This window comes from Physella acuta, unplaced genomic scaffold (assembly GCF_028476545.2).
Source record: "Physella acuta isolate Inbredline_101_S28 unplaced genomic scaffold, ASM2847654v3 ptg000004l, whole genome shotgun sequence".
Taxonomy (NCBI): domain Eukaryota; kingdom Metazoa; phylum Mollusca; class Gastropoda; family Physidae; genus Physella; species Physella acuta.
Window position 1 is genome coordinate 194741 of NW_026731524.1, and position 26728 is coordinate 221468.

Below are 26728 nucleotides of genomic sequence, written 5' to 3' on the forward strand. Positions count from 1 at the left end.
ATTTCAAGTGCCCCCCCGGAGAAAAAAAGTCTGAAAAAAACACTGCTAAAGTAGTATATTAGGTCACTTTTGGGGCGTAGGCGCAGGCGCACCCAGGATGCGCAAAGGATATAAAGTAAAATACTCGGATGCGCAGGGGGATGCGCAGGCGCAGCCTGGTACAACGAGATATAGTAAAATACTCGGGATGAGGATGGGGAGCCTGATACAATGAGATATAGTAAAATACTCCAAGCGCAGGCGCAGCAGCCTGGTACAATGAGATATAGTAAAATACTCCGGATGGGGATGCGGATGGGGATGGGGATGGGGATGCGGATGGGGATGGGGAGGATGCGCAAGGATGCGGATGGGGAGTAGGTCACTAGGTCAGTAGGTCGCCACCGGTGACCTTGTGACGTAATCGGTGACCTAGTTACGTAATTTTAATGAGTTTTTAATTAGTTTTAATGAGTTTTTTAAATTTTAATTAATTTTTGACCTAGTTACGTAATTTTAATGTGTTTTTAATTAATTTTATTTTAATTACTTTGTTTGTGTTTTGTTTGTTTATTTTTAATAAGTTTAATTAATTTGATTTTTATTTATTTTGTTTTGTATTTGTTTGATTTTTATTGACTAGTTACGTAATTGGATTTTAAATTTTATTTTATTTTTTTAAATTTTAATTATTTTTATTTTGTTTTTTAAATTTTAATTAATTTTAGTTTGATTTAATTGATTTGATTTTAATGTATTAAATTTTTAAATTTTTTTTTAAAATTTTAATTGGATTTAATTGTTGTTTATTTGTTTGGTTTAATTCATTTTAATTAGTTTCATTTTAATTTTTATATTCTCCAACACAACGACCGTGTACAAAAAACAGGTTAAATTCTCCACCACATCGCTAAAGTATACAAACATAGAACATTAATTAAAGATAACGATTAGCGACAGCTGTTACATATCGATCCGCGATCCTTTGTTCTTGTCAACCACCGTACAAGGGCCAAGTTAATATTGATCGCACCCACTGACCATCAGTATGATGGTCCACCTAATTAAAGTTGGTCAAGCATCAGCGATTTACAGCGGTTTACTCGGCGCTGCCCGTTTTTTTTAATGGGAATGTATTGATCGACTCGCCTCGACCCAGTGTAGCCATTAACCATCAGGCGACAGCTGTGCATCAGTTGTGCAACAGCTGGTACCACACTTTCCACTAACACTTAAACACCGCAGCCTGGCGCAATGAGATATAGTAAAATACTCGGGATGGGGATGCGCAGGTGCAGCCTGCCGCAACCTGGCGCAATGAGATATAGTAAAATACTCCGGATGGGGATGCGGATGGGGATGGGGATGCGGATGGGGATGGGGAGGATGCGCAGGGATGCGGATGGGGAGTAGGTCAGTAGGTCAGTAGGTCGGCACCCGAAAAAAAATAACTCACCCAGCCCCTTAATCAATCAAAATTATTGATTTGTACTTTAGATTGATTTGATTGAATGTTATGTATGCTAACGTCATACCATATTTAGATTTTACACGTCATTATTTTGGTGAAATTTAAATGTAGCCATTTTAAACGGTGTGTCCTCTGACACGTCGTACTATAACGTTGTTGTTTTTTAAAACTTGAAAATTATAATCTTAATTAAATTTTTACTAAGGTGATCAAAAATTAAGATGACAATGCAAGATATAGAAAAACAAAATACATTGAGTGGTAAAAAAAAAAATTGTCATTAGACGTAATGTAATATGTATAAGTAAACTTTCTTAAAAATTAAAGAAGTTCAAGTCAAAAAGAAGCTTGATGAAAACTGTAATACTAAAGCGAACATGGGAAGGTAATCTGCTGCAAGACTAAGATATATATTCGTCTTCCTTCTAGGTTCATTGCCTTTTTTGGATGAGGTTAAACATCGCCATGTTTTCAAATATCGCGATGCATACCCCGTTCTCTCTCCTCTTACTTAGTAATCACATCGTCTACCCATTGTTTACAAGACTCTTACAAAGAAAAAATATCCCACCCCTCTACTTGAGACATAAAATACAAAAGTGTATTGTGCCTTGTCGTCACAGAAAACAAAAAAGGGTGGCGTCTAATGTTGTTAACCCTTGATTTCCTAAATTATTTTTTAACTTGTTAAAGAAATTGAATGTTTAGTTAAGGATTCTGACGCGAATATGTTTCACAAGGGACGATACTCGTGGCTGTAAACAATACTGTTCTAATGTTAGAACAGTTGTCTTTCCTCTCGTTTCTCTACTAGGGAAGACACGCGACACGACTTTTAAAATGTAAACAAACGTGCACGAGGTGCACTTAAACTAAACCCCGCTGCGAAAATGACAACGGCATGGTGGCACTTTTTGGAAAACACGCTTTCATGTAAATAAAATAAGGATCGCTTTTGTTGTCACCATGATAATGTATACCTATAAGTTCTCTCCGCCTTTATCGACCTAGTATGAATTTCGCGCGCGTGCGCATGTATGTGTGTGTGTGTGTGTGTGTGTACGTGTATCTCAAAAAAAGCGTATCATGTCAACACCTGTGCAACAAGTCATAGTCAAAAAGGCCTAATTCATTACAGATCTATTGGAAACCCCTTTTTACATGTACTTACGTTAGGAAAAGTAAACTCGGTTGAATCAAAAATGTATTTAAATATATAGAGTTATAGAACCTTAAAGTTAACAGATAATGAAAAAAATAAAATAAAAAAATTAAAATTAAAATCCATTAATTTTAAAAACTCATTAAAACTAATTAAAAACACATTCAAATTACGTAACTCGTTAATAAAAATTAATTAAAATTTTAAAAAGTCATTAAAACTAATTAAAAACTTATTAAAATTACGTAACTAGGTCACCTACGGTGATTACGTCACAAGGTCACCGGTGGCGACCTACTGACCTACTGACCTACTCCCCATCCGCATCCCTGCGCATCCTCCACATCCCCATCCGCATCCCCATCCCCATCCGCATCCCCATCCGGAGTATTTTACTATATCTCATTGCGCCAGGTTGCGGCAGGCTGCACCTGCGCATCCCCATCCCGAGTATTTTACTATATCTCATTGCGCCAGGCTGCGGTGTTTAAGTGTTAGTGGAAAGTGTGGTACCAGCTGTTGCACAACTGATGCACAGCTGTCGCCTGATGGTTAATGGCTACACTGGGTCGAGGCGAGTCGATCAATACATTCCCATTAAAAAAAAACGGGCAGCGCCGAGTAAACCGCTGTAAATCGCTGATGCGTGACCAACTTTAATTAGGTGGACCATCATACTGATGGTCAGTGGGTGCGATCAATATTAACTTGGCCCTTGTACGGTGGTTGACAAGAACAAAGGATCGCGGATCGATATGTAACAGCTGTCGCTAATCGTTATCTTTAATTAATGTTCTATGTTTGTATACTTTAGCGTTGTGGTGGAGAATTTAACCTGTTTTTTCTACACGGTCGTTGTGTTGGAGAATATAAAAATTAAAATGAAACTAATTAAAATGAATTAATCCAAACAAATAAACAACAAGTAAACAACAATTAAAAATAAAATTTAAAATTAAAAAATAATAATTTAAAAAATTTAAAAATTTAAAAAATTAAACTCCAATTACGTAACTCGTTAATAATAATTAAACTAATTAAAAATTTAAATTTAAAAAATTGAACTAATTAAAATAATTAAAATTACAAACAAAGTAATTAAAATCAATTAAAATTTTAAAAAAAAATTAAAAAATTTAATACATTAAAATCAAATCAATTAAATCAAACTAAAATTAATTAAAATTTAAAAAACAAAATAAAAATAATTAAAATTTAAAAAAAAAATATTTAAATTTAAAATCCAATTACGTAACTAGTCAATAAAAATCAAACAAATACAAAACAAAATAAATAAAAATCAAATTAATTAAACTTATTAAAAATAAACAAACAAAACACAAACAAAGTATATCAAATCAAATTTATTAAAAAACACATTAAAATTACGTAACTAGGTCAAAAATTAATTAAAATTTAAAAAAATCATTAAAACTAATTAAAAAACTCATTAAAATTACGTAACTACGTCACTGATTACGTCACAAGGTCACCGGTGGCGACCTACTGACCTAGTGACCTACTCCCCATCCGCATCCCTGCGCATCCTCCCCATCCCCATCCGCATCCCCATCCCCATCCCCATCCGCATCCCCATCCGGAGTATTTTACTATATCTCATTGTACCAGGCTGCTGCGCCTGCGCCTGCTCTTGGAGTATTTTACTATATCTCATTGTACCAGGCTCCCCATCCCCATCCCGAGTATTTTACTATATCTCGTTGTACCAGGCTGCGCCTGCGCATCCCCCTGCGCATCCGAGTATTTTACTATATATCCTTTGCGCATCCTGGGTGCGCCTGCGCCTGCGTCTACGCCCCAAAAGTGACCTAATATACTACTTGCTAACCAATCGACATCAATATTCCATTGCTAGTATAAGTAGTAAATTATATAAAATCTGGAGCCTTCAAAGAACTGAGCAAAAACATTAATATAGATCACGAGGTTCTGCTCTTCTACACAACAGTGCGCTGGCTGTCAAACGAAATGTTGTAAACTGTGTTTTTGAATTGAAATCTGAAATCAAATTGTTCTTGGAAGTGCAAAGGAAACAAGATTTTTTGGTATACTTAAAACGACATAGAGTGGTTGGAGAGAGTATCATACCTAGCAGATGTGTTCGAACATCAAGATAAGTTTAACCTGAAGCTTCGGGGAAAATGAACGAATATTATAACTTTCCATGATAATCTCAGAGCATTTTTATCAAAGCTGCAAAATCGGTAAAGAAAATAAATCTTGGAAATAGTGTAAATTTGAGAAACTGTGCGGTGTGGTAGATGAATCTGATTGTGAGATCATTAGAATTTTGAAAGAAGCAATTTATGGGCATCCTGGATCTCTTGAAAACGAACTGCATCCCTATTTCTCTGAGCTGAAAAAAGAAGAATTTGCATTTACGCATTACCCATTCTCTTCTTCCCTTGATGTTGCCAGCATTCCCGATGAATTACAAGATGAATTCTTTGATTTGCAGAATGATTCCGAGTAAGATGAAAAACTGCAGACACAACTTTGGTGTAAACATAAAATTGATGAACTTTTCGAGAATATATTTTCAACACTATTCTTCGATTAAAAACAAAATTAAGATAATTAACGTTAACGTTTACGTTTACTTCTACGTTTACGTTTACGCTTACGCTTACGCTTACGCTTCCTTTTTTTTTTTTTTTTTTTTTTTTTTTTTTTTTTTTTTTTTTTTTTTTTTTTTTTTTGTTTTTGTTTACATTTGAGTTAAAGCCTAATTTTGCGTTTTTTATGCGTTTGTGTTACGTTTGTGCTTTTGTTTTTGCTTTGTTAGTGCTAGAGTTTTTGCTTGTGTTTTCTTTTGCTTTTGAGTATGTGTTTTCGCTCGTTTTTACGCTTGAGTCAATGTTTGTGTTAGCGTTATCGTTATCGTTTGCGCTTGTGTTTGCTCTATTTTTGCATATAAGGTTGTATTTGTGTTGTTTCTTATTAGAGTTTGCGTTTGTTTGCGGTTTTTACTTTCGCGTATATACGAATAAAGAGCAAGTATCGTAATTGTGCAAAAAAAAAAATCGAGATTTTTACAAATTTTGCAATCTTGTCCGTATGTCCGTATGTCTGTGTGTCTGTCTGTGTGTCTGTGTGTAAACACGATAACTTGAGTACCGTTATAGCTAGGTTGATGAAATTTCATATATAAGTATTTTATCAAAATCATAGATCCTGTTCAACTTTTGAGCGATTTTCGATAACCGGAAGTGGTACTTTTTCTACTTTGAATTTTTAAAAAGCCTACAACTTGAGTACTATTTCAGATAGATAAATGAAATTTCACATGTGAGTAAAAAATCTAATTTTCTACCTTCTCTCATATTTTCAGTAATTTCTGTTGACCGGAAGTAGTAATTTACGCTATTTCCGATTTCTCAAAAAACTCATGTAAATTGAAAAAGTACTAATAATATTGCGCACTATTATGCACATTTTCTTTTGGCGTTCGCTTGGTGCGCAATTCCTTTTTTTCTACGAGATTCTATTGTATTTTTAAAAGTTTAAGTAATTAAAAATCATGTCTATATTCCGAATTATATAAGAGTATTCGAGAAAGTTTAGGGGAGATCACTCTCGGTTTATTTTTTGTGGTGCTTGTGTAAACGTTAGTGTTTTTGTTTGCGTTTGCGTTACGTTAACGTTTATGTATGTGTTTCGTTTGTGTTTATGGTTGTGTTTACGTATGTGTCTGTGTATGTGTTAAATAATATAATAATATTTGTGTATGTGTTTGTGCTATGTTTGCATTTGTGTTATCGTTTGCGTTACATTTGCATTTGCATTTGTATTTGTGATTGAGATTCTGATTGTGATTGCGATTGCGACAGCGATTCTGTTTGTGATTGTTATTGTGATTCTATTTTTGTTTGGTTATGGTTATGGTTACGGTTTTGGTTTTGTTTGTGGTTGGTTATGTTTAGGGTTGAGTTTAGATAGGAGTTAGTAATGATGGTTATTATGTCACTTGATTGTACCAGGGGAACTGTAGTAGACTTTAATGTTTAGATATACGATATGGTATATTAGGCGCTTTATCTCGTTTATGGTTGTTGTTGAGGTTGTAAAAGGCCAGTTCGGTGACGAGGATTTTGTAAGAGAAGGCGACAAATGGCTCTCTAGTACGAAAACGCTTTGTGATGGGTACATGCATGAAAAACGTTTCAACATAGCCAATCAGGGCACAAAAAACGTGGGTCGGGCAGATTTATGATTTAAGCGAAAAGCACACAACACACGAATTTTGGAAATTTGATGGTGAACGTACCCACGTACCCACGTTTTTTGTCATCAAATGTATGAACAGTCATCACAAGAACCTGCACAGCTCGAGGAAGCACAAAATCTACGAGCAGTCATTGGTAGATCCCCTAGGGTCGGAAGAACAATTTATTTTCTACTTTTTAGTCCACAAGAAAAACGTGTTTTTTTTTTTAAAGTTTTTTTTTTAAGTATTTTATTCCTAATGTTAAAGCTTTTGCTTGCGAACCTCCGGTGGATGGAATATTCCCAGATTTGGTTATTGTTATTTGTTCCTCGGATTTAAGTTAATCCAGGGATTGGCTTGGTTACTTATAAGGTTTATTGAGACTTGATCCATGTTTTGGTTCTCTCCTGAGTTATAATACTGTTTTAATGCCATTGTAGTCGACCATATGTTCTTGGGGTAATATTTAGGTATATCCTTAGGTATATCTTTATTGAGATGATTACGATGGCCAATACGTAAAACGCCCACATCAAGGTGCAGTCCTTATGTTATCGACATTAGTTCAACCCCGGCAAGTATCCGAAATACCAAGAATTTAAATCTTGTCCCATTATTCTGTTGTTAATTAGTTTTTAAACATCTTCAGGCATCAGAAGACGTTAGTTATTTAACTAGTGTACTCAAAACGGAGAACCAGAAGGCTTTCTGATGCCTAAAAAATCAAATCCCCTGTGACGAAATTCGTAAATAGAGAAAGAATGTCAGAAAACGCAAAGGCTTAGATAACTGCCAAAGTACCTAAGCTCACAAAGCTTCAAGATGTATTGGTGCCCCTGTTTTTTAAACTTTCAGACGAATTACAAGTTATGTTCTCAGTAGGCGTATAAAAGAAACATTAAGTAGTTTGGACAAAGCCGCGTCCCAAAATCGACTATGTGGCTTTGTTGAAGCATTACTAAACCTTTATCCGATTTTCAAATTATTGAGAATACATTTTTTTCACCGCTTTACACGTCAGTCCTTCATCACATCCGGAGTATAGGGGACTTATTTTAGTCGGACAAAAATTATAAATCCATGTTTATCAAGCTTTTTTGTTTTATGCGTAATCGAGTCTGAAAAACTGGGCTTTGTAATGATGTCCGTGTGTGTGTGTGTGTATGTGTGTTTCTGTAAATAGGATGACTTGAGTACGGTCAACAATGAATACTTAACGTTGCAATGTAAATATATTTTTTTAGAAGGCAAAGCTTAACTTTAATATAACGTATTATATTATATGAGAAAAGACAAAAAAAAGATATCTAATCCTAGGTTTACCAATCGGTTGCATGAATAAAATAACAGCTTAACACAATTTGAGAAATAGAATTATAGAGGTTTTCTGTGCAAAATCCGACTTGTATCAAAGGCTTTATGGATGAAAACAGTTTGAACTAAGTTATGTAACAAGCGTTGTATAGATATATTTGTTGTATGGCATTAGATTATCGAAACATGCATGTGCTCTAGCCCTTTAATGTCTGAATTATGTTCGAACCGTGTACAAAATTATTTGTGCTGATTTTATCTCATCATACTGACACTGAATTTCATGTATATTTTGGTTTTAAATGTGTACTTATTTTTTATGTTAATTACGTTATGTCGCGAATTTGCGACATCCGGCGCTAATGGACCAATAGGTAATTTTAAAAATTGTCCGGCTCCTTTTTTTTCTGACACGTGTTTCCCTAAATATCCATGCACAAACAATAGAATATCACAAACTAAACACATGAACACGCAAGCAAATGTAGACTCACTTGTAAAATTCATGAAAACTATAGGTTAGTAGCTCAGGCATAGAGCTGCATAACTCTGCTGCACCGCTCACTGTCTAACTCTTATGAATGGGTATTTTGAAGCATGGCTATCGTGATTCTAGTACAGTAGAGTAACACGCTACATATGAAAGGACTTCTTTAATTGTGTATGGCCTTAGTTAAGACGCATATTTCTCATTCGACCTATATTTGCTATACACACAAAGTATGTGAACAAATACTGTCAAATAATGACAGTGTTCAGCCGTTGTATAGTCTTCCATGCTCAATGCAGCTGCTGTGGGTACTTGGTGTCACTTCTGTGGGTACTCAGTGCCATTGGTGTGGGTACTCACTGCTGTTGTTGATGGTGCCCGATATTTCTGATTTTGGTACTAAATGCTAATTCTGTTGTACTCAAATGTTACTGCTACAGATTACTAATAACACTGATACTCAGCACTGGCACTGTTGGTAAGCGATTACATTGCTGTGGGTACTCAGTCTTAGCACTGGGTACTCAGTATCACTGCTGTAGGTACTTGGTGCTGAATCTGTGGGTGCTCAGTGTCACTGATGTCGGTACTCAGTGCTGAAGATGTGGGTACTCAATAACACTGCTGTTGGTACTAAATGCCAGTGTTATGGCATTGATGTGGGTATTCAATTGCACTGTAATGGCGATTTTTGTCAGTATTTAACCTTTGAGTATTTATAAAGAGGTGTAATATTATGCTTAGTGTTATTATTGTCAAGGTTCCTGTGAAGGCCTTTCTTTGTTGGTAGCCAAGATAGTGGTCCACCACTCCACATACTGTTGTCTATTTTTATTTTTATGTTATCCTATTGAACAATGCTATTTTAAAGTTAAATTCATTATACTTTACCGAGCAGCATGATCACATTATTCTAGCATCGCTCTCCCTCCATATGCTGTGGTCAATGACACCGTCTCACTCTACTTCACCTACCGTTCTAAAATACCATTTTAAATAAAGACTAGTTCGTAAATCCTTTACTAATTTATAACTATACTTCAAGAAATGACAGCTTGGCGAGGCATCTTATGTCGCTAAATCTGCTAGGCACCCAAGTACAATTTTATGTCTTGTTGCCTGATGTCGTGTTTTCGCGAAAAACCGTAATCAGAAGATAACTTCCTAAATTATGCTCAAATTTGATTTATACGGTTTATATACATAAAAGAGAAAATAATAAAACTTTTAGTATTTTGTGTATTAAAAACGGACCACCCATTTAGTAATAATAATCAATTTATGTAGGCTGAACTCACAAAGTCAAAATATTTTCGCTGTGCTTGAGTCAAGAGAGCGTGCCGTCATAAATTTCGACTTTGCAACGTGACCGTTGGTACCGATACAACCGTCTGGTTGTACCCTATACACAACGACCGGCGGCAGTAGGATAAATGTACTTTTACGCATGTACTAAGCGCGAAATCGGTATGTCGCTTTTCGCGACAGTCGGCGTTAAGGGGTACCATGCGTCAATATGGGAACCTCGAGGTAGTCTAAAGACCGAGAGGAACAAGTGACGACAAGCCACTAAATTACAAACTTGCCGTAAGGCTTACAACCTAACTACAGGTTATCATTAAGGTCGACCACTACACTGCCGACTAGCCAAAGGCCGACCATTAAATTACCGATTAGCGTTAAGGCCAACCACCAATTTATCAGTTAGTCTTAAGGACGACCACTAAATTACCAACTTGCCTCAAATTCCACCACCAAATTACTAAAAAGGTATATCATCCTATAATATAATGACTGATAACAAAAATATAACTTGCATGCTTTTTATAATAAGACGTAGACTCCTATTATTTTTTACGGTTATGAAAAAAGAGCTTACTCAAAGTATATTAAACGAGCCGGCCCGCGGCATAACATACGCCGATATTTAGTTGTTGTTTTTTTTCTACTTTTCAGTAATTCATAATTTGTGAATTCGACAGTACCAACGCTGACACTGAAAATATTTCTTTAAAACACTATAAGTAGCTCGTTAAGGACCATAACCCCCCCCCCCCCTTCCTCCCCCCCCTCCCCCCCCCCCCAACGTTTAAAATAGTTTCAAACTAGATTATCTGCCCCTAATAGCCGTCACTACTCCCGACTCCACGAAGTTAAACATAGCGTGAACCACAGCTCACTAAGACCATGTAGGGGTGGGGATGGTAGGGAGCGCGTTTACAGCTTGTTTTCTAGCGTCTCACAAAAATGAATTATATATATAGATAATTTTTAGACATGTAGTTTTATTAAAACTAACGCTTTGAAATTACAATTTAATCGTTTAAAATAAAGAGGGATTGATTTCCCCTAAACTTTCTCGCATATTCTTATATAACACTAGGGGGGTGGCAACACGGGATATAGACATTTTTAATTACTCAAACTTTTTAAAATAAATTTGAATCCCTTAGAAAAAAAGAATTGCGCACCACGTGAATGGCCAAGAATATGTGTATTAATAGTGTGGAATATTATTAGTACTTTATAAATTAATTTTTGTTTTTTGAGAAATCGCAAAATAAATCGTAAATTACTACTTCCGTTTAACGGATCTAGCTCAAACGTGTACGTGTTGTTTTGTGTTTAGTTTTTTGTGTGTTTTCTGGACATCTTGTATGTATATGTCTGTGTTAATCTCTACAATCTACTGACTCCTTTTTAGCTTCAACTTTTTATTGTTCCGGTTTACGACTTGTAAAGTGAATATCGTTACATTACTCAGACACTTATTACTTTCTCGTATATACAAAAAAATCGAGATTTTTATAAACCTCGACGTTTTACACCCCACTAATACGGAAAAACATAAGTTTGCAATCTTGTCCGTATGTCTGTGTGTCTGTCTGTGTGTCTGTGTGTAAACACGATAACTTGAGTACCGTTACTGCTAGGTTGATGAAATTTCATATATAAGTATTTTATCAAAATCGTAGATCTTGTTTAACGTTTGAGCGATTTCGTATAACCGGAAGTGGTACTTTTTCTACTTTGAATTTTTCAAAAGCCTCTAACTTGAGTACTATTTCAGATAGATAAATGAAATTTCACATGAAAGTAAAAGATCTAATTCTCTACTTTCTGTCAAGTTTTGAGTAATTTCCGTTTACCGAAAGTACTAATTTGCGCTATTTCCGATTTCTCAAAAAACGCATGTAAATTTATAAAGTACTAATAATATTGCGCACTATTAATTATGCACCTTTTGTTTTGCCGTTCGCTTGGTGCGCAATTCCTTTTTTCTACGAGATTCTATTGTATTTTTAAAAGTTTAAGTATTTAAAAATCATGTCTATATTCCTAGTTATATAAGAATATTCGAGAAAGTTTAGGAGAGATCACTCCCGGTTTATTTTTATATACAGAGAGCTCAACCGCTCTGACTTTACCTTTCTTAACTGCCAAACAGGTACCAATCAGTTACACACCACGGAAGACAAAGTGAACACTCAAGGGACGTGACCATGATATGCATAATACAAGGGTCGTAACAATCACAAAAAAGCCATAATATAACAAATACAACACATTAGAACATGTTACGATCACATCATTAATTCTGCAGTGGTTTTTGGTATTTTGTAAAAGGGATTAATCAAAATACTCTATGTTGAGAGAATTCTGACAAGGATGGTTTCTCTGCACTATGCCCAGCAAAATTTTCATTGCTTATCGTGGACTCAGAGTCATCCTATAGATTTAATTATGGGATCAGAACTTTTGACTTTCGGGGTAGCAGTTGTCTACCGCAGGAGTCGGCAACATTTTAAGACAGAAGAGCCAAAAGTTACCATTTTCAAATATAACTAATAACTAAAAAAAAACCTAGGTTACTCAAGTCGAATTAATGTTTACCGACGGATAGGGAAATGCATGCTGAATAAAATAACATTCCCCATTGAACGTTATTCGAAAAAGTCGGCCATTGGACAGTTGGACAGTGGCAAGCATGGAATTGTTGCAACGGAGTTGGCCACAGCGCGGCTATGGGACTGGCACTGGTGCCCAAACGGCTGTAAGCTGTATACTCTCTATTGCACCTATTCTCATTGTTTCCTGGTGAGTGTTTTTAACCTGTTTAAATTTGTTTTCTTATATTTGCGAGTTTTGAAAATATCGGCAAAGGAATTTTTTACAATCAAGTATGGCTGTGGCTGTGGCTGTGGCTGTGGCTATGGCACATTGGTCTACACTACTGCAAGGGCGCCCTACCACGCACATTGTTCAATTTTGTAAACGTGTTCACTCAGGAAACTCTAGACACCAGTCATAGATAAATAATTGCTCCGCCCTAAGTAATAGGGGCGGTACTATTTAAATATAGCTATAACCAGTACGTGTAAGCTTTAACATCGAACACAAGCAATAACCATTCGGCTTTAGACGGAAGGATTGAATACACTACATCTATTGTTTGATGTTTAACTTTAATTTTGAAGACTTGTGAATCAGCTCGCTCATGTAAGTTTTTTTTTATGTAAACGATATGTAAATATTTTGTTAAGTACTAACTGGATTTTACGAAAAATTATAACTGTAAAAGGCCCTTACTTGTTCAAATAGCTTGAAATACAATAAAAAATAGAATGTTACACACATTATTCTTTTGAGGTTTTAAAACTATATTGCGTATCATTAAATATTTATATTAATAAAGCAAAGTGGTCGGGTGCCCGATCGGGCCGCATGCGTTTCAATTTAGACAGGCATCTGCCTCAAGCCCTGACATTATATGATGTCATACACCGAACCTGGAGGGTTTCAAAAAAAAAATTATTCACGTCGGAAAAACGCTTTAAGCCTGTTGGATTTTTCCAAATGCCGTATTTTCTTATATAAACAATTGTTTGTAAAAAAAAAAATTAAACATCGACTACGTCATATGGTATATGTACAAGGGAGATAATTTTTTACAGTAATAATTTTAAAATAATTTTATCTTATTTTCAACAAAAACAGAAAGAGCAAAGAAAGCATTTGTTTAAATAAAAATTTCGTTAAAAATTACGTTGTGTTTTGTAATTAAATTCTAAAACTAATTTCAAAAGTGTATCTCATATAATAATTGAGTTATGCTATTAAAGAAAACTTTATAGTTTTAATGACGTGCGCTTAAATAGTTTGCGAATATTTTATCAGTGTTACTACAACAAGCAAATAGTGTTTTAAACATGAGCATATCACGTAACAGCGAATCATCGTTTAATTAATCATTCAAATCATAAAATGCTTTTCGAAAATCGAAGTGAAGCTAGGCGGTATGTTTAGTATTATAGTATTGTTTATATTGTATATTTTTAACAGATTTCTCTTTACAAGCTATTTTTTTAAAATACACTATAAATAATTATCATTAAATTAAAAAAAAAACACATTTTCTGATTGAACTAAACAGTAGAAAATAAATTATATACATCACAATAATGCAAGCGATCACTCTACTATAAGCGATCGCAAAATGTGCGCATTATGACAAAAAATGAAAAACGTGGGGCGCCGAAGTAAAATTTTATCGGTTCATGTTAATATAAGATGTAAAAGTTATATTACTATTGATTAGATAATATAATTGCGTTTTATTAGGGAGCGTGTAGAGAGTCAACAGTATTAGAAACTAAGAAAATCACGGCGCCCCACGTTTTTCATTATTGTGATGTATAGCATTTATTTTCTACTTTTTAGTTCAATCAGAAAACGTGGGTTTTTAAAAACATTTTTAATGATAATTATTTTCTACTTTTTAGTCTTTGTCTGTTTGTTTGCATTCAAATCTTGCTATCGATTTTATCTTCTCGCATTCACGCAAATGCGCTGGCGAGAAATGGGAAAGTCACGCGAAATATTCAAATTCTCAAGTGTCTCAGTGACAATCACCATGCCGGAATCATCGCTTGAGCGAGGCAACATCGATGGTAATTGTTTGCCTGACACTTGAATCCATATTGGCCAAAGCGGCCATTAAACTTGATAATTTTAATGTATGGATTTATTCGACGTAAAAGTCTGTATTCACACTCACTCAAATTGACAATTACGTCGGGAACTTCACCAGGATCAAGGTTATTCCAGTAGGCTTTCGACGGATCCATGTTCTTCTTATTGTTGCGCAAGTGCGAGTTACATCGGTGACAAACTTCTAGCACAGTCTTTTGCGCAAGCTCAGGGGGAAGGTATCCCTTAGAAGCAAGCATGTGATATTTTGTCACCTGATTAGAATAGCACTTCTTATGACAAATATCACAAGTTATATTGCAAAAGTGTTTATCGTGTCGAAAAATGTTTTCATTGCTGCCGAACGTTGGGCGTAAGCAGTGCGTCGACGTTGCAATTCTGCTTCATGTCTTTCTTTGTCTTGACGAGCAGTAGCATGACGCTTTCTGTCTTTTGCTTGGCGAGAGACCCTTTCTTCTTCGGCCTAAATCGCAAGTGCAGCATCAGTTCGTTCTTTCTGCTTAGCAAGACGAGAGGCCCTTTCTTGTTCTGTCTCAATCGCAAGTGCAGCATCAGTTTTTTCTTTCTGCTTAGCAAGACGAGAGGCCCTTTCTTGTTCTGTCTCAATCGCAAGTGCAGCATCAGTTTTTTCTTTCTGCTTAGCAAGACGAGAGGCCCTTTCTTGTTCTGTCTCAATCGCAAGTGCAGCATCAGTTTTTTCTTTCTGCTTAGCAAGACGAGAGACCTTTCTTGTTCTGTCTTAATCGCAGAAGAGGGAAAGTAAAGACCTTGTTTTTATCAAATTACAATTAATATGTTATGTCCCTTTTTCGAACACATCAATAGGAGTCTAAAATGATCAATACAATTTTTCAATGGATCAATTTAGTAATAATAATAATTAAATATTGTATTGTCATCGGAAACAAAGATTTCCTGAAAATTTCAGCGCGCTAGCTTCCTTCCTTCCTTCCTTATACGGAAACCGGCTCAGAAGGTGTACTTCCATTAGCCAGGCAGGCCTCAGTGTGACGAACCCCGACCACTAGAGTTTCTCACACATCGGTCGCAATATTCGTTGGTTCTCAACGGGCTTTTCTTCCCCGCCCACCAGACGCAGGACATCGTCCCACCGCCTGGTACCCAGCTTGATCGTGGGGGGCATTCCGTCAGATCAAAACCCTCTAGCGGCTGTTATCTGTCACTGGCCGTTCCGCATCCACTTATCATGGGTTTGGTCGGACCAGTGGCATTATTCCGAAGCCCCGTTAAGGCTGCCGTTTAAAGTCAAAAGCGAGATCTGGCGACGGGCTCTTTTGGTTCCCGGAAGTCTTGCACCTCTCCTCCCCCACGCTATTATGTAGGGGACTTGGGAGACCGACGTACCAGGCTCTTCGGAAAGAGCCGGACGCACACAGCAGTTCCACTCGACCAGACCGAAAACCCTCTAGCTGCTGTTCACTACCACCAGCGATCCCGCACTCGCTAGGAGGGTCACGAGTTTGGTCCGACTAGTGGAGTTCGTCCGAAGCCGTGTGAAGGCCGCAGCTTAAAGTCAAACCGTCTGGTTGGGATCGCGAACAGACCCTTTTTGGTTCCCGGCAGTCTTGCATCTCTCCACCGCCACGCTATTTGGTGCCAGCGGGGATTCACCCGTCCAATGCGGGCAAATCTCCCGGCTCCACCATGTGGGGTCTTGGGAGTCCGACGTACCAGGCTCTCCGGACTGTCTGCCGTAGGGCCATTAAAATCCCTTTCGTTCCCAATTCCTGTTCATCCACTCCAACCCACATGGTTGCGGGAATCCGAGGAGACCGGGCAGCACGCTAGCTGGGAAGTGCCCGAAATTTCGATCGCAAGATTTGATGGAAAGACAAACAAACAGACGCGAAAGCAAGTTAAAGAAAACGTGGGAAAAAAGCTTTTTAACACGTTTTTATTAACTCAGCTTCGCGTTTGTTTGTTTGTTGTTAAAATTGACATCGAACATTAGCCCACTTCTGATTGCTCTAGAGATCTGAAATTTGGCATGCAGGCTACTTTCGCCTAACAATTTCAGATGCAGTCATAAAAGATAGCAATTAGAGACCGTAATTAGCTTAATTTAATTACGCCCCAAGGACCATAAAATTGAGGACATGATTTCTAAAGATACCGACAAGACTGGAGGCCTATTGACACAGTTACTTCGGCACCAATCGATGTGAGCGCGCTGGCCGTGATCGTATAGTGGTTAGTACTTCGCGTTGTGGCCGCGACAACCCAGTTTCGAATCCTGGTCGCTCAAGATTTTTAGTCCGTGTATTTATAAACACTTAGTCAAGTCATACTTAATCAAGTCATTAGATAAAGTAGAAAATAAACTATATAAAAAAACTTTTTTGAAAAACACGTTTTTCATGTGTAGCAACGGACTAAAAAGGAGAAAATAAAATACTTAAAAAAACTTAAAAAAAAAAACACGTTTTTCTTGTGGACTAAAAAGTAGAAAATAAATTTTTCTTTTGTGCTTCCTCGAGCTGTGCAGATTCTTGTGATGACTGACAAAAAACGTGGGTCGGGCAGATGGGTCGGGAAATTTGATGGTGAACGTACCCACGTTTTTGTCAGTCATCACAAGAATCTGCACAGCTCGAGGAAGCACAAAAGGAAAATTTATTTTCTGCTTTTTAGTCCACCAAAAAAACGTGGTTTTTTAAAAAGGTTTTTTAAGTATTTTATTAATTATTCACTCTCATAGTTTATAAGAAATTAACCTTTGAAAGCCGTAAAAACGTTAATGAATTTGTCATAACTTACTTACATATATGTGAGTTACGTTACTAGAATAGCAAACTTAATCCCATAATTGTTATAATTGTTTAGCTTTAAATTTAGTTTATACTCTAGTAACATCAACTTTATTTATCAAAATATCAAATTTTTACTTTGTGTTGCAACTTACACCGTGTAATGTTGAACGACATTTACATAGACTAAAATTATATACAATACTCGGCATACTGTCTAGCATCGCTTAGGTGTTCAAAAACATTTGAGAATTTAAATACTTATTTATTTAGTGATGGCTGAGGTGTGGAGAGCTTAAATGTAAATTTTAGAGTTTTTTTTCTCCTTTTTTCGCCTCAGACACGTAATTTATAGCGTCAGTTGTGTGTTCGCTTTAGTATTACAGTTTTCCTCATCGGTTTGTGAGGACTGATATAGGTTTACAATATTAATATTTCTTTCTTACTTGTAGCCTACTTTCATTCATTTAAGATGGTTTACTTATACATAGATCTAATACAAAACGTCTAAATACAAATAAAATAAAAATTAAAAAACCAACCTGAAACTGAAAATGCAAATGTGTTATTAAATAATGATTCAAGGGTTTTTTTCTCGGCGTGCGTGGTTGCCTGAGGGGACGGGGGGGGGGGGGGGGGGGGGGGGTGGGGAATTTGAGTTTTTTAGTAGAGCTGAAAAAAATTGGGATTACCGAGAATTAAAATTATACAAATTTTAAGCAATCGGAAAAGTTATGTTATTACAATGAGACACATCAAAGCAAACATTTTTCCATTTCAAACATCTATATCTATACAGTCCTCAAACATTTTTTTTCTTGTTTTTTTTTGTTTTTATTAATTTAATTGTTTTAAACATTTAAATCAGTAATAATAATATATTTGATAGATTTTAATCAGCATTAAAGACATAAAACATTGAACATCAATTGCATATATAATAATCAAAGGGAGAAAATAAAATGGCATAAGAACTAGATTAAAATAAGGTGTGCAAACTAGTTACCGTTACCGTTACCGTTACCGTTACCCTAACCCTAACCCTAACCCTAACCCTAACCCTAACCCTAACCCTAATCCTAACCCTAACCCTAACGATAACCATAACCATAACCATACCCATAACCGTAACACTAACCCTAACCCTAACCCTATCCCTAACCTTAACCCTAACCGTGACGGGTTTTAAGCTTTACAGAAAGACAGATACAAACACTCACACAGATCTATAGAGAAACCCTTAAAAAAATTTTGAGTTCGAGTTTTCGCAAGACTACTATACTTCCTCTCTACCTCGTATATGAGATAGTGAAAATGACGCCTATTTGACACCCGCCCTCTGTATTCGCAGATGTTCTAACATTATTTACTTTCTCAACATAAAACTGTACATTTAAAAACATTGTTTCTAAATGGAAAATTTTTTTATCATTTTTTCAGAATTGCCGAAAAAGATGTCTTTAGCTCACGTCGTTGTGCTTATGGCTTTAGTAGACACTGGAGGTGCTGGTTGTAGCAGAACAAACTGGACGGAAAGTTGGAAAAAATTGGGAACTTCAATGTGTAATAACCAAAATGATTTTATCACTGGCTTTTATCGAGCTGCCTTCACGGAAGCTGAAACTGACAGTATAGAATTATTAGAAGGAGTTGAATGTTGTTCGCAAAATTCACCATGGGACAAATCAAGAAAGCAAACAATGATTGCTAATTGGTGGTACTTGTTTGATAAAGACAACTCCTGGTCAAGCTGTCCTCCTGGTTGTCCTCCTGGTTATTTTCTTAAAGGTTTTTACAGAACAAAAGACGCTGACCGTGGCTTTCTGAATAACATAGAAGAGGGACGTTGTTCTAAACCAGCTGACCACCCAGCTACTTATAGTGACTGTTATAAACACGACATTAAGAAATGTTTTGCTGACAAAGGTTTGTGTAAATGTAATGATGGTTACTATGTCACTGGTTTGTACAAGGGGAATTGTAATCGACTTTATTGTATACAAATGTTGCGATGTTGCAAGCCGGCGTCAGCACCAGAAGTACTAGACGAGCTCTATAAGGTGAAGACACGCATCATGGACACTACAATGGAAGACATTGCTAATTTTTCTGATATTCTCGGTTACTATTATTGTTCAGGTTGTAGAGGTACGTTTGTTGGCGAGGATTTTGTAAGAGAAGGCGACACATGGCTTTCTAATTTAGATCAACCCTGTGGGTGGACCAAGCAACGCCTTAACATGGCCATGGCTTACGGCGACTGGAGCTTCGCTACGAAAGACATCAAATACGGATCTCCCATTATCCAAAACTTAGTACCGGAAACTATAGACTCGGGGACTTTTTATAACAATGACGTGACAGATGCAATGAAGACTATTACACGAAGTGAGACCAGCGTTCGCACAGTCACCCACACGACAACCAGTTCTTGGAAAAGCAATCTTGAACTAAACTTACAAGTTACTTACAAGCCACCTGGAATGGAATTTAGTGCTGGATACAAGTTTGGATATGAGACAAGCACGTCTACAAAAAATGAAAAAAATGAGAAAACATCAAAGCATTTTACAATTTCTACTAGCAAAAATATCCAGGCCTTTTCTGCTGCCAAATGGAGATTTATCGTTGCAAAAACACGAACTTCAATAACGTACACAGCTACAATCATAGCCAGGTTTTCTACCGAGCTTCAAGGCCTTCTTCGTGGGGGTGAAGGACAGCACGATACCTACACAAATTATCATAACAAGTATCATGGTAAAAATAGTGGTTCAAATGTGAACTACAAGTTTGGCAGCTCCAGCGTCCCATTTTACACAGACCTAAAGCAACAGAGCGATACAAGTTCACACCCTTGGTTGTGGAACGACTTGAAAAATGCGCGTCCAGAATTCCAACAAGTGGTCGACGATTTGTGCGATGAGAATAGATACGCCTTTCAACTTACTGGCAGGTTTGATGATGTTGTTGGTACAAGTGGAGATTTTACCTGGGAAGCTGTACCATTAAGTAAACGATCAGCAGAGAGTTTTAAGCGTGTGCCTGACCGTATCTTCCAGAATTCAACGCATGTCGCTAGGGCTTTGCCTAATGATGTTCCTCCAGTTAAACTTGATCCTCCTTAAGTGGATCTGCTCACTTCATTGATTTCCGGAGGAAACATCTTTGACATAATGTCATTATGGAATTCATTTTACACGATAGTCTATGAATAAATAAAAGTCAACTTAATAAAGTGCATGCGTTTATTTGTGTTGCATAATTGTGATTGAATCAGGCGTCGCGAATGGGGGCAGGAGGTGAGGACCTCACCTTGCAACAACAAGACAAAATATGGCAATATATATAGAGGAAAAATATAGTAGTTATAGTTAAATGAACAATTAATTAGAGTTAAATAGTCTTCTACGAGCAAAGCTGATAAATCTTGACTTTATTGAGGGGGGTGGGGTTGACAACATGACGTAAACCTTGCACCGACAGAGAAAACAATACTAAATCCAACTATATTAATAACGTAATATAGTTAGTAATAACCGATATGTCTATCGACTACTAGCATGGAAGTGACATAAAATGTTACAGTTTTTACAAAAGCGATGATTTTTCCCACTTGATTTAATAACTGTTAGAATTAAGCCCCTCGATGCCTTCTTTTGGTGGATTAATATAAGTTGACGCCATTCGACAAAATGATATTAAAGGAGGTGACACCAAATACACAGCCACCGAAGTGGATTGGTGTAAAACCACATTGGAAATTTACAAATTGATATATCAATAGGCAATAACAAGCGAGCAACAGATGAATAGAAATTGTTGACTTGAAACATTGACACAATTTGCCACATTTCATCAGTTATGGAAAAAGTTGTCAAACGTTTTGAAACAATTAATACACTTCCAAAACCAATTTAATCTTGAAAATTTGAATATTTTAGTATACATAATAAAAAAAAACTTCTAGCGGATAGTAACAGTTGTAAAAAAAGTTTTTGGTCGCTAAATTTTAAATAGAATAGAATCTTGTAGAAAAAAAGAATTACTCACCAAATATATCGCAAAACAAAATGTGTATAGTAATGCGGAATATTATCAGTACTTTATAAATTCACATGCGTTTTTTTAAAATGGGAAATAGCGAATATTAGAAAATCTCGTCAACGGAAATTACTTCCGATTGTCGGAAATCAATGATAAGTTGATACAGACCTACGATTTTGATAAAATACTTATATATGAAATTTCATCAACCTAGCTGTAACGATACCCATGTTCTCATGTTTCTACACACACTCACAGATATACGGACAAGATTGCCAAACTATGTTTTTCCGACTCAGGGAGGTGTAAAACGTCGAGATTTAAAAAAAAAATCTCGATTTTGTTTTTGCACGATTATAAGACTTTCTCTATAATTCGTATATACGAGAAAATAAAAAGACGATGTTCAGTCCCAAAAATGCGTCGCTTCACAAACATTAAATACATAAGACAGATATATTTAAAAACCTATATTAAAGCGTGTACAAATACTTACTAATGTATATGACACTTATATATATATATATATATATATATATATATATATATATATATATATATATATATATATATATATAAGTGTCATGTACATTATGGTCATGGTCATGGTCATGGTCATGGTCATGGTCATGGTCATGGTCATGGTCATGGTCATGGTCATGGTCATGGTCATGGTCATGGTCATGGTCATGGTCATGGTCATGGTCATGGTCATGGTCATGGTCATGGTCATGGTCATGGTCATGGTCATGGTCATGGTCATGGTCATGGTCATGGTCATGGTCATGGTCATGGTCATGGTCATGGTCATGGTCATGGTCATGGTCATGGTCATGGTCATGGTCATGGTCATGGTCATGGTCATGGTCATGGTCATGGTCATGGTCATGGTCATGGTCATGGTCATGGTCATGGTCATGGTCATGGTCATGGTCATGGTCATGGTCATGGTCATGGTCATGGTCATGGTCATGGTCATGGTCATGGTCATGGTCATGGTCATGGTCATGGTCATGGTCATGGTCATGGTCATGGTCATGGTCATGGTCATGGTCATGGTCATGGTCATGGTCATGGTCATGGTCATGGTCATGGTCATGGTCATGGTCATGGTCATGGTCTAAGTTTAAAATCGTTTCAAACTAAATTATCTGCCCCTAATAGCCGTCACCAAACCCGTCTCTGTGATTGTAAAATGTAAACAGCGTGAACACAACTCACCAGACAATGTGGGGGCGGGGTGGGGGTGGTTGTGATATTGATATAGAGGAAGAGAGGGGACTGTAAGGCGAGGTTGCAGCTTGTTTTCTAACGGCTCGAAGAAGAGAATTATATATATAGATATGTTGCTTAGAATAACTTGCATATAATTCTCTAATATTACTAATTCATACACATTGACAGTGTTTGGGTATAATTAGCTTAGAAAGTAGTATAGTAATTGTTCTTGAAGAAAAATAAGAATAATATTAGGCATTATCCTACATACTTAGTCTACTTATGTTATAATAGTAATTAAAACTTTATTTATTAATCCATGAAGCTCACGAATCATTAGATATTGTTATAGTGCTGACATTTTTAAAATTTATTTTTACAGGATCTCTATAACAGTTCTGACTGAAATAGATGGTAAACTCCAAGGAGAATGTAAATGAAAGTGAAATTGGACTATCCAGGTCGACGCAGTAACGGCAGCTGTTCGCCAGGAGACGACGCCGATGATGCTCACGGAGGAGCAACCCGATCGTCTGGCGGAGAAGGTGACAGATATCCTAGCCCTGAAACAACAGCCCTCCAGAGGAGCTTGTTACGGGTGTGGGTCCAGAGAGCACTTCGTCCGCGACTGTCCGAGGAAAGAAGCTAGGCAACGGGGTCAGCATTAGGGAAACGCCAGTCCATCGGCGTCGGGAAGCGGGTGCTGATGCGTGGTCTGCCAAGCTCCCAGCCAAGTTTACGCCACCGAGATCAGCACAGTGTCGAGCAACCACAGCTCAGGTTACCTCGCCTAGCGGCTGGAGGTACGGCTGTCGGGTGTTCCGCCGTGGAGGAGGGTTGCACCCAGAGGATGTGCGTGAGGAGGGTAGACAGCCACACCATGAATGTCAGTCTCATTGCGAGCAAGATCGTCGATTGGGAGAAAGACATGAGACAAGCAGATGTCGAAGACGCCGCCGGAGGAGAGGCCGACGACGTGGTGGACGCCGCCGTGGATTGCAGAGACCCGACAATACAATGTCTAGTTCAGAACCCACTGTGGCGGGGGGTGAGCGAAGGAGAGAGATCATCCCAACCAGGGAGGCAGATGAAGGTGAGGAACTGACAATCAAGGTGGTGGTCCCAACCAGACTTCGACAGGAGGCAACGCACTTCGTGACAGAGGTGGTCGCCGGAGATGTACAGCAACATGTGATTGTCAGACCAGCCCTACATCTGGTCAAGGTGGATGCGGGGAACAATGCATCGTACGCGGATAACTCTTTGATGACTCCAGAACAACCAGTGAAGCTGCGGATGTCAACCTGTCAACGACGACCAGTCGAGCTACTCAACCTGGCGCATCAAGTGGTGACCAGAGCCAGTACTGGAGCCTCTATCCTTTTATATGATCTGAGTCGTTAGCGCACTAGTCTCTGCTAATATACTGTCCATTATTTATGACTATTGTGAGTTGTAAATGTAAATGTCTATGTATATCCATTGTACATTTATTTGTAAGGGGGGCTGTGTAACACATATCATTGTTACCAGGCAGGGGGATAAATAATAAGTTGTAATTTATTGGGTTATGGCCCCTGTACAGGGGACGCAACTGTTATGTCATTTTGTCATGCTCTTCGGTGAGCGATTTTTACCTGTGTTCGATGTCATGTGACATGGGATAATGGGTAGTTCATGCCTGTGGACACGTAGGGCAACGTTGCCTATAAGTAGATCATGACACTGTAGACCTAATGAACGTATAGTGGTAATCTAAATTTTGTTAATTATTAGAGTACATATTTGTGTACTCCTGCTAGTGCTGCATGTTGCACACTGGTTAGGTTAAGTATTTATTTAAGTATTTGTTATTGTACTAATTATTGGTACTTGTTGGCAGTACTGTGTACTAGCAGTAACATATTTTATTACACCCGTGTATTTGTTTAGCCTACACGGGGTACTTCCAGTTATGTAACCTATTGTTTACATTTGTTTTTAAGGGCTACAGTTGTTTCTTGTGTTCTAAACAGTTTTTCTATGTTCTATTGTTTTCTACAGTCCTATTTTGCCGTTTATGGCTTGATTTTAATGTCAATAATGCCAGTAGTTGACAACACCAGCGTCGTTTCATTGCGTATTTTATCACCCCTTTTAAACACAACACCTCAGTGGTAATAAGCATTTAGTGTGTGTTACACATGTACTTATTTTCTCCATTATATCTTCAAAAAATAGCAACTCTCATTTACTATCATCTGAATGAATTTATTTCACAGAGTAAAACAATTGTAAACATAAGTTTACTTTTTCTGATTTATCATTTTTACAAGCAAAAAATGGTGAAACCTTGATTTCATTCAAAATCTGTTCTATAACATCTACGGACATGTCTGAAGCGTAAGCGTAAGCGTAAGCGTAAACGTAAGCGCAAGCGCAAGCGCAAACGCAAGCGCAAACGCAAACGCAAACGCAAACGCAAACGTAAACGTAAACGTAAACGTAAACGTAAACGTAAACGTAAACGTAAACGGTAAACGGTAAACGGTAAACGGTAAACGTAAACAGTAAACGTAAACGTAAGCGTAAACGTAAACGTAAACGTAAACGTAAACGTAAACGTAAACGTAAACGTAAACGTAAACGTAAACGTAAACGTAAACGTAAACTTAAACGTCAACGTCAACGTCAACGTCAACGTCAACGTCAACGTCAACTTCAACGCAAGCGAAAGCGTAAGCGTAAGCGTAAGCGTAAGCGTAAACGTAAACGTAAACGTAAACGTAAACGTAAACGTAAACGTAAACGTAAACGTAAACGTAAACGTAAACGTAAACGTAAACGTAAACGTAAACGTAAACGTAAACGTAAACGTAAAATTTCGCATATCTAACTAAAACTGTACTCAAGTTATTGGTTTTGAGAACTAGAAGTAGATTAAGAACTATTTCTATTTACTCTATTTCCGGTAAATAGAAATTTGGTAGAGAACAACACATTTGATATCCGAATTATATGAAATTTTCTCAACATAAATCAAACGGTTCTCACGCGTATACAAACAGATAGACCCAAAAACACACAGACATATGGAGAAAATCGTAAACTTACTTTTCAGACCGAAGGAGATGTAAAAATATTGATTTCTAGTTTTCTCAGGGAATCACAAATTAGTCAATACTTCGTGTACACCTCTGTATTTGCCGCTTTTCTGACACTATTTGTGTTGTCCACGATAAAACTGTCTTTATGATAATATTGTTTCTCAACGTGAAAAAAATTTATATGTTTTTCAGATTGTACGTAAAAGATGTCTTTAGCTCTTGTCGTTGTGCTTATGGCTTTAGTTGACACTGGAGGCGCTGGTTGTAGCAGAATAGACTGGACGGAAAGTTGGAAAAAACAGGGAACTTCAATGTGTAATAACAAAAATGATTTTATCTCTGGCTTTTATCGAGTTGATTCCAGAACTGCTGACGTGGACAGTATAGAATTAATAGAAGGAGTTGAATGTTGTTCGAGAAATTCACCATGGGACAAATCTAGAACACAAACACTAAATGCTAATTGGTGGTACGCATTTGATAGATTTGATTCATGGGCATATTGTCCAGATGGTTATTTCCTTAGCGGTATTTTCAGAATTCGAAATTTTGACCGTGGCTCATTGCCTAACATAAAAGAGGGACGTTGTTCAAAGCCAGCTGACCACCGAGGATATTTTGGTGACTTTTATCATTACGACATTAGGACGTGTTTTGTAAACAAAGGTTTGTGTAAATGTAATGATGGTTACTATGTCGCTGGTTTGTACAAGGGGCACTGTAATCAACTTTATTGTATACAGATGTTGCAATGTTGCATGCCGACGGCAGCACCAGATCCATTGGACGAGCTCTACATGGTGAAATCACGCATTATGGACACTACAATGCAGGACATTGCTAATTTGGCGAATTATCTCGGTCACCGCTGGTGTAGAGGTTGTAAAGGCCTGTTCTCTGGCGAGGATTTTGTTAGAGAAGGCGACACATGGCTTTCAAATTCAGATCAACCCTGTCGTGGCAATTTGGGATGA

General features: G+C 37.2%; 2 protein-coding genes across 3 annotated transcripts in view; both read left to right on the top strand.

The window, feature by feature from the left end:
* Positions 1-13036: 13036 nt before the first annotated feature.
* LOC131928284 (uncharacterized) overlaps positions 13037-26728 on the top strand; it is a 28148-nt gene continuing 14456 nt past the window's right edge. The window contains exons 1-2 of one of the 2 annotated variants that reach the window (XR_009383991.1): positions 13044-13144; positions 18844-19161. The gene's annotated coding sequence lies outside the window, so the exon portion shown is untranslated. Of the gene's footprint in view, positions 13145-18843; positions 19162-26728 lie in introns of those variants that run through there. The other variant, XM_059285328.1, reaches the window with a different exon arrangement.
* LOC131935033 (uncharacterized) lies at positions 19407-20531 on the top strand. Its single transcript, XM_059291349.1, has one exon. The coding sequence runs from the start codon at positions 19407-19409 to the stop codon at positions 20529-20531; it is 1125 nt and encodes a 374-aa protein (XP_059147332.1).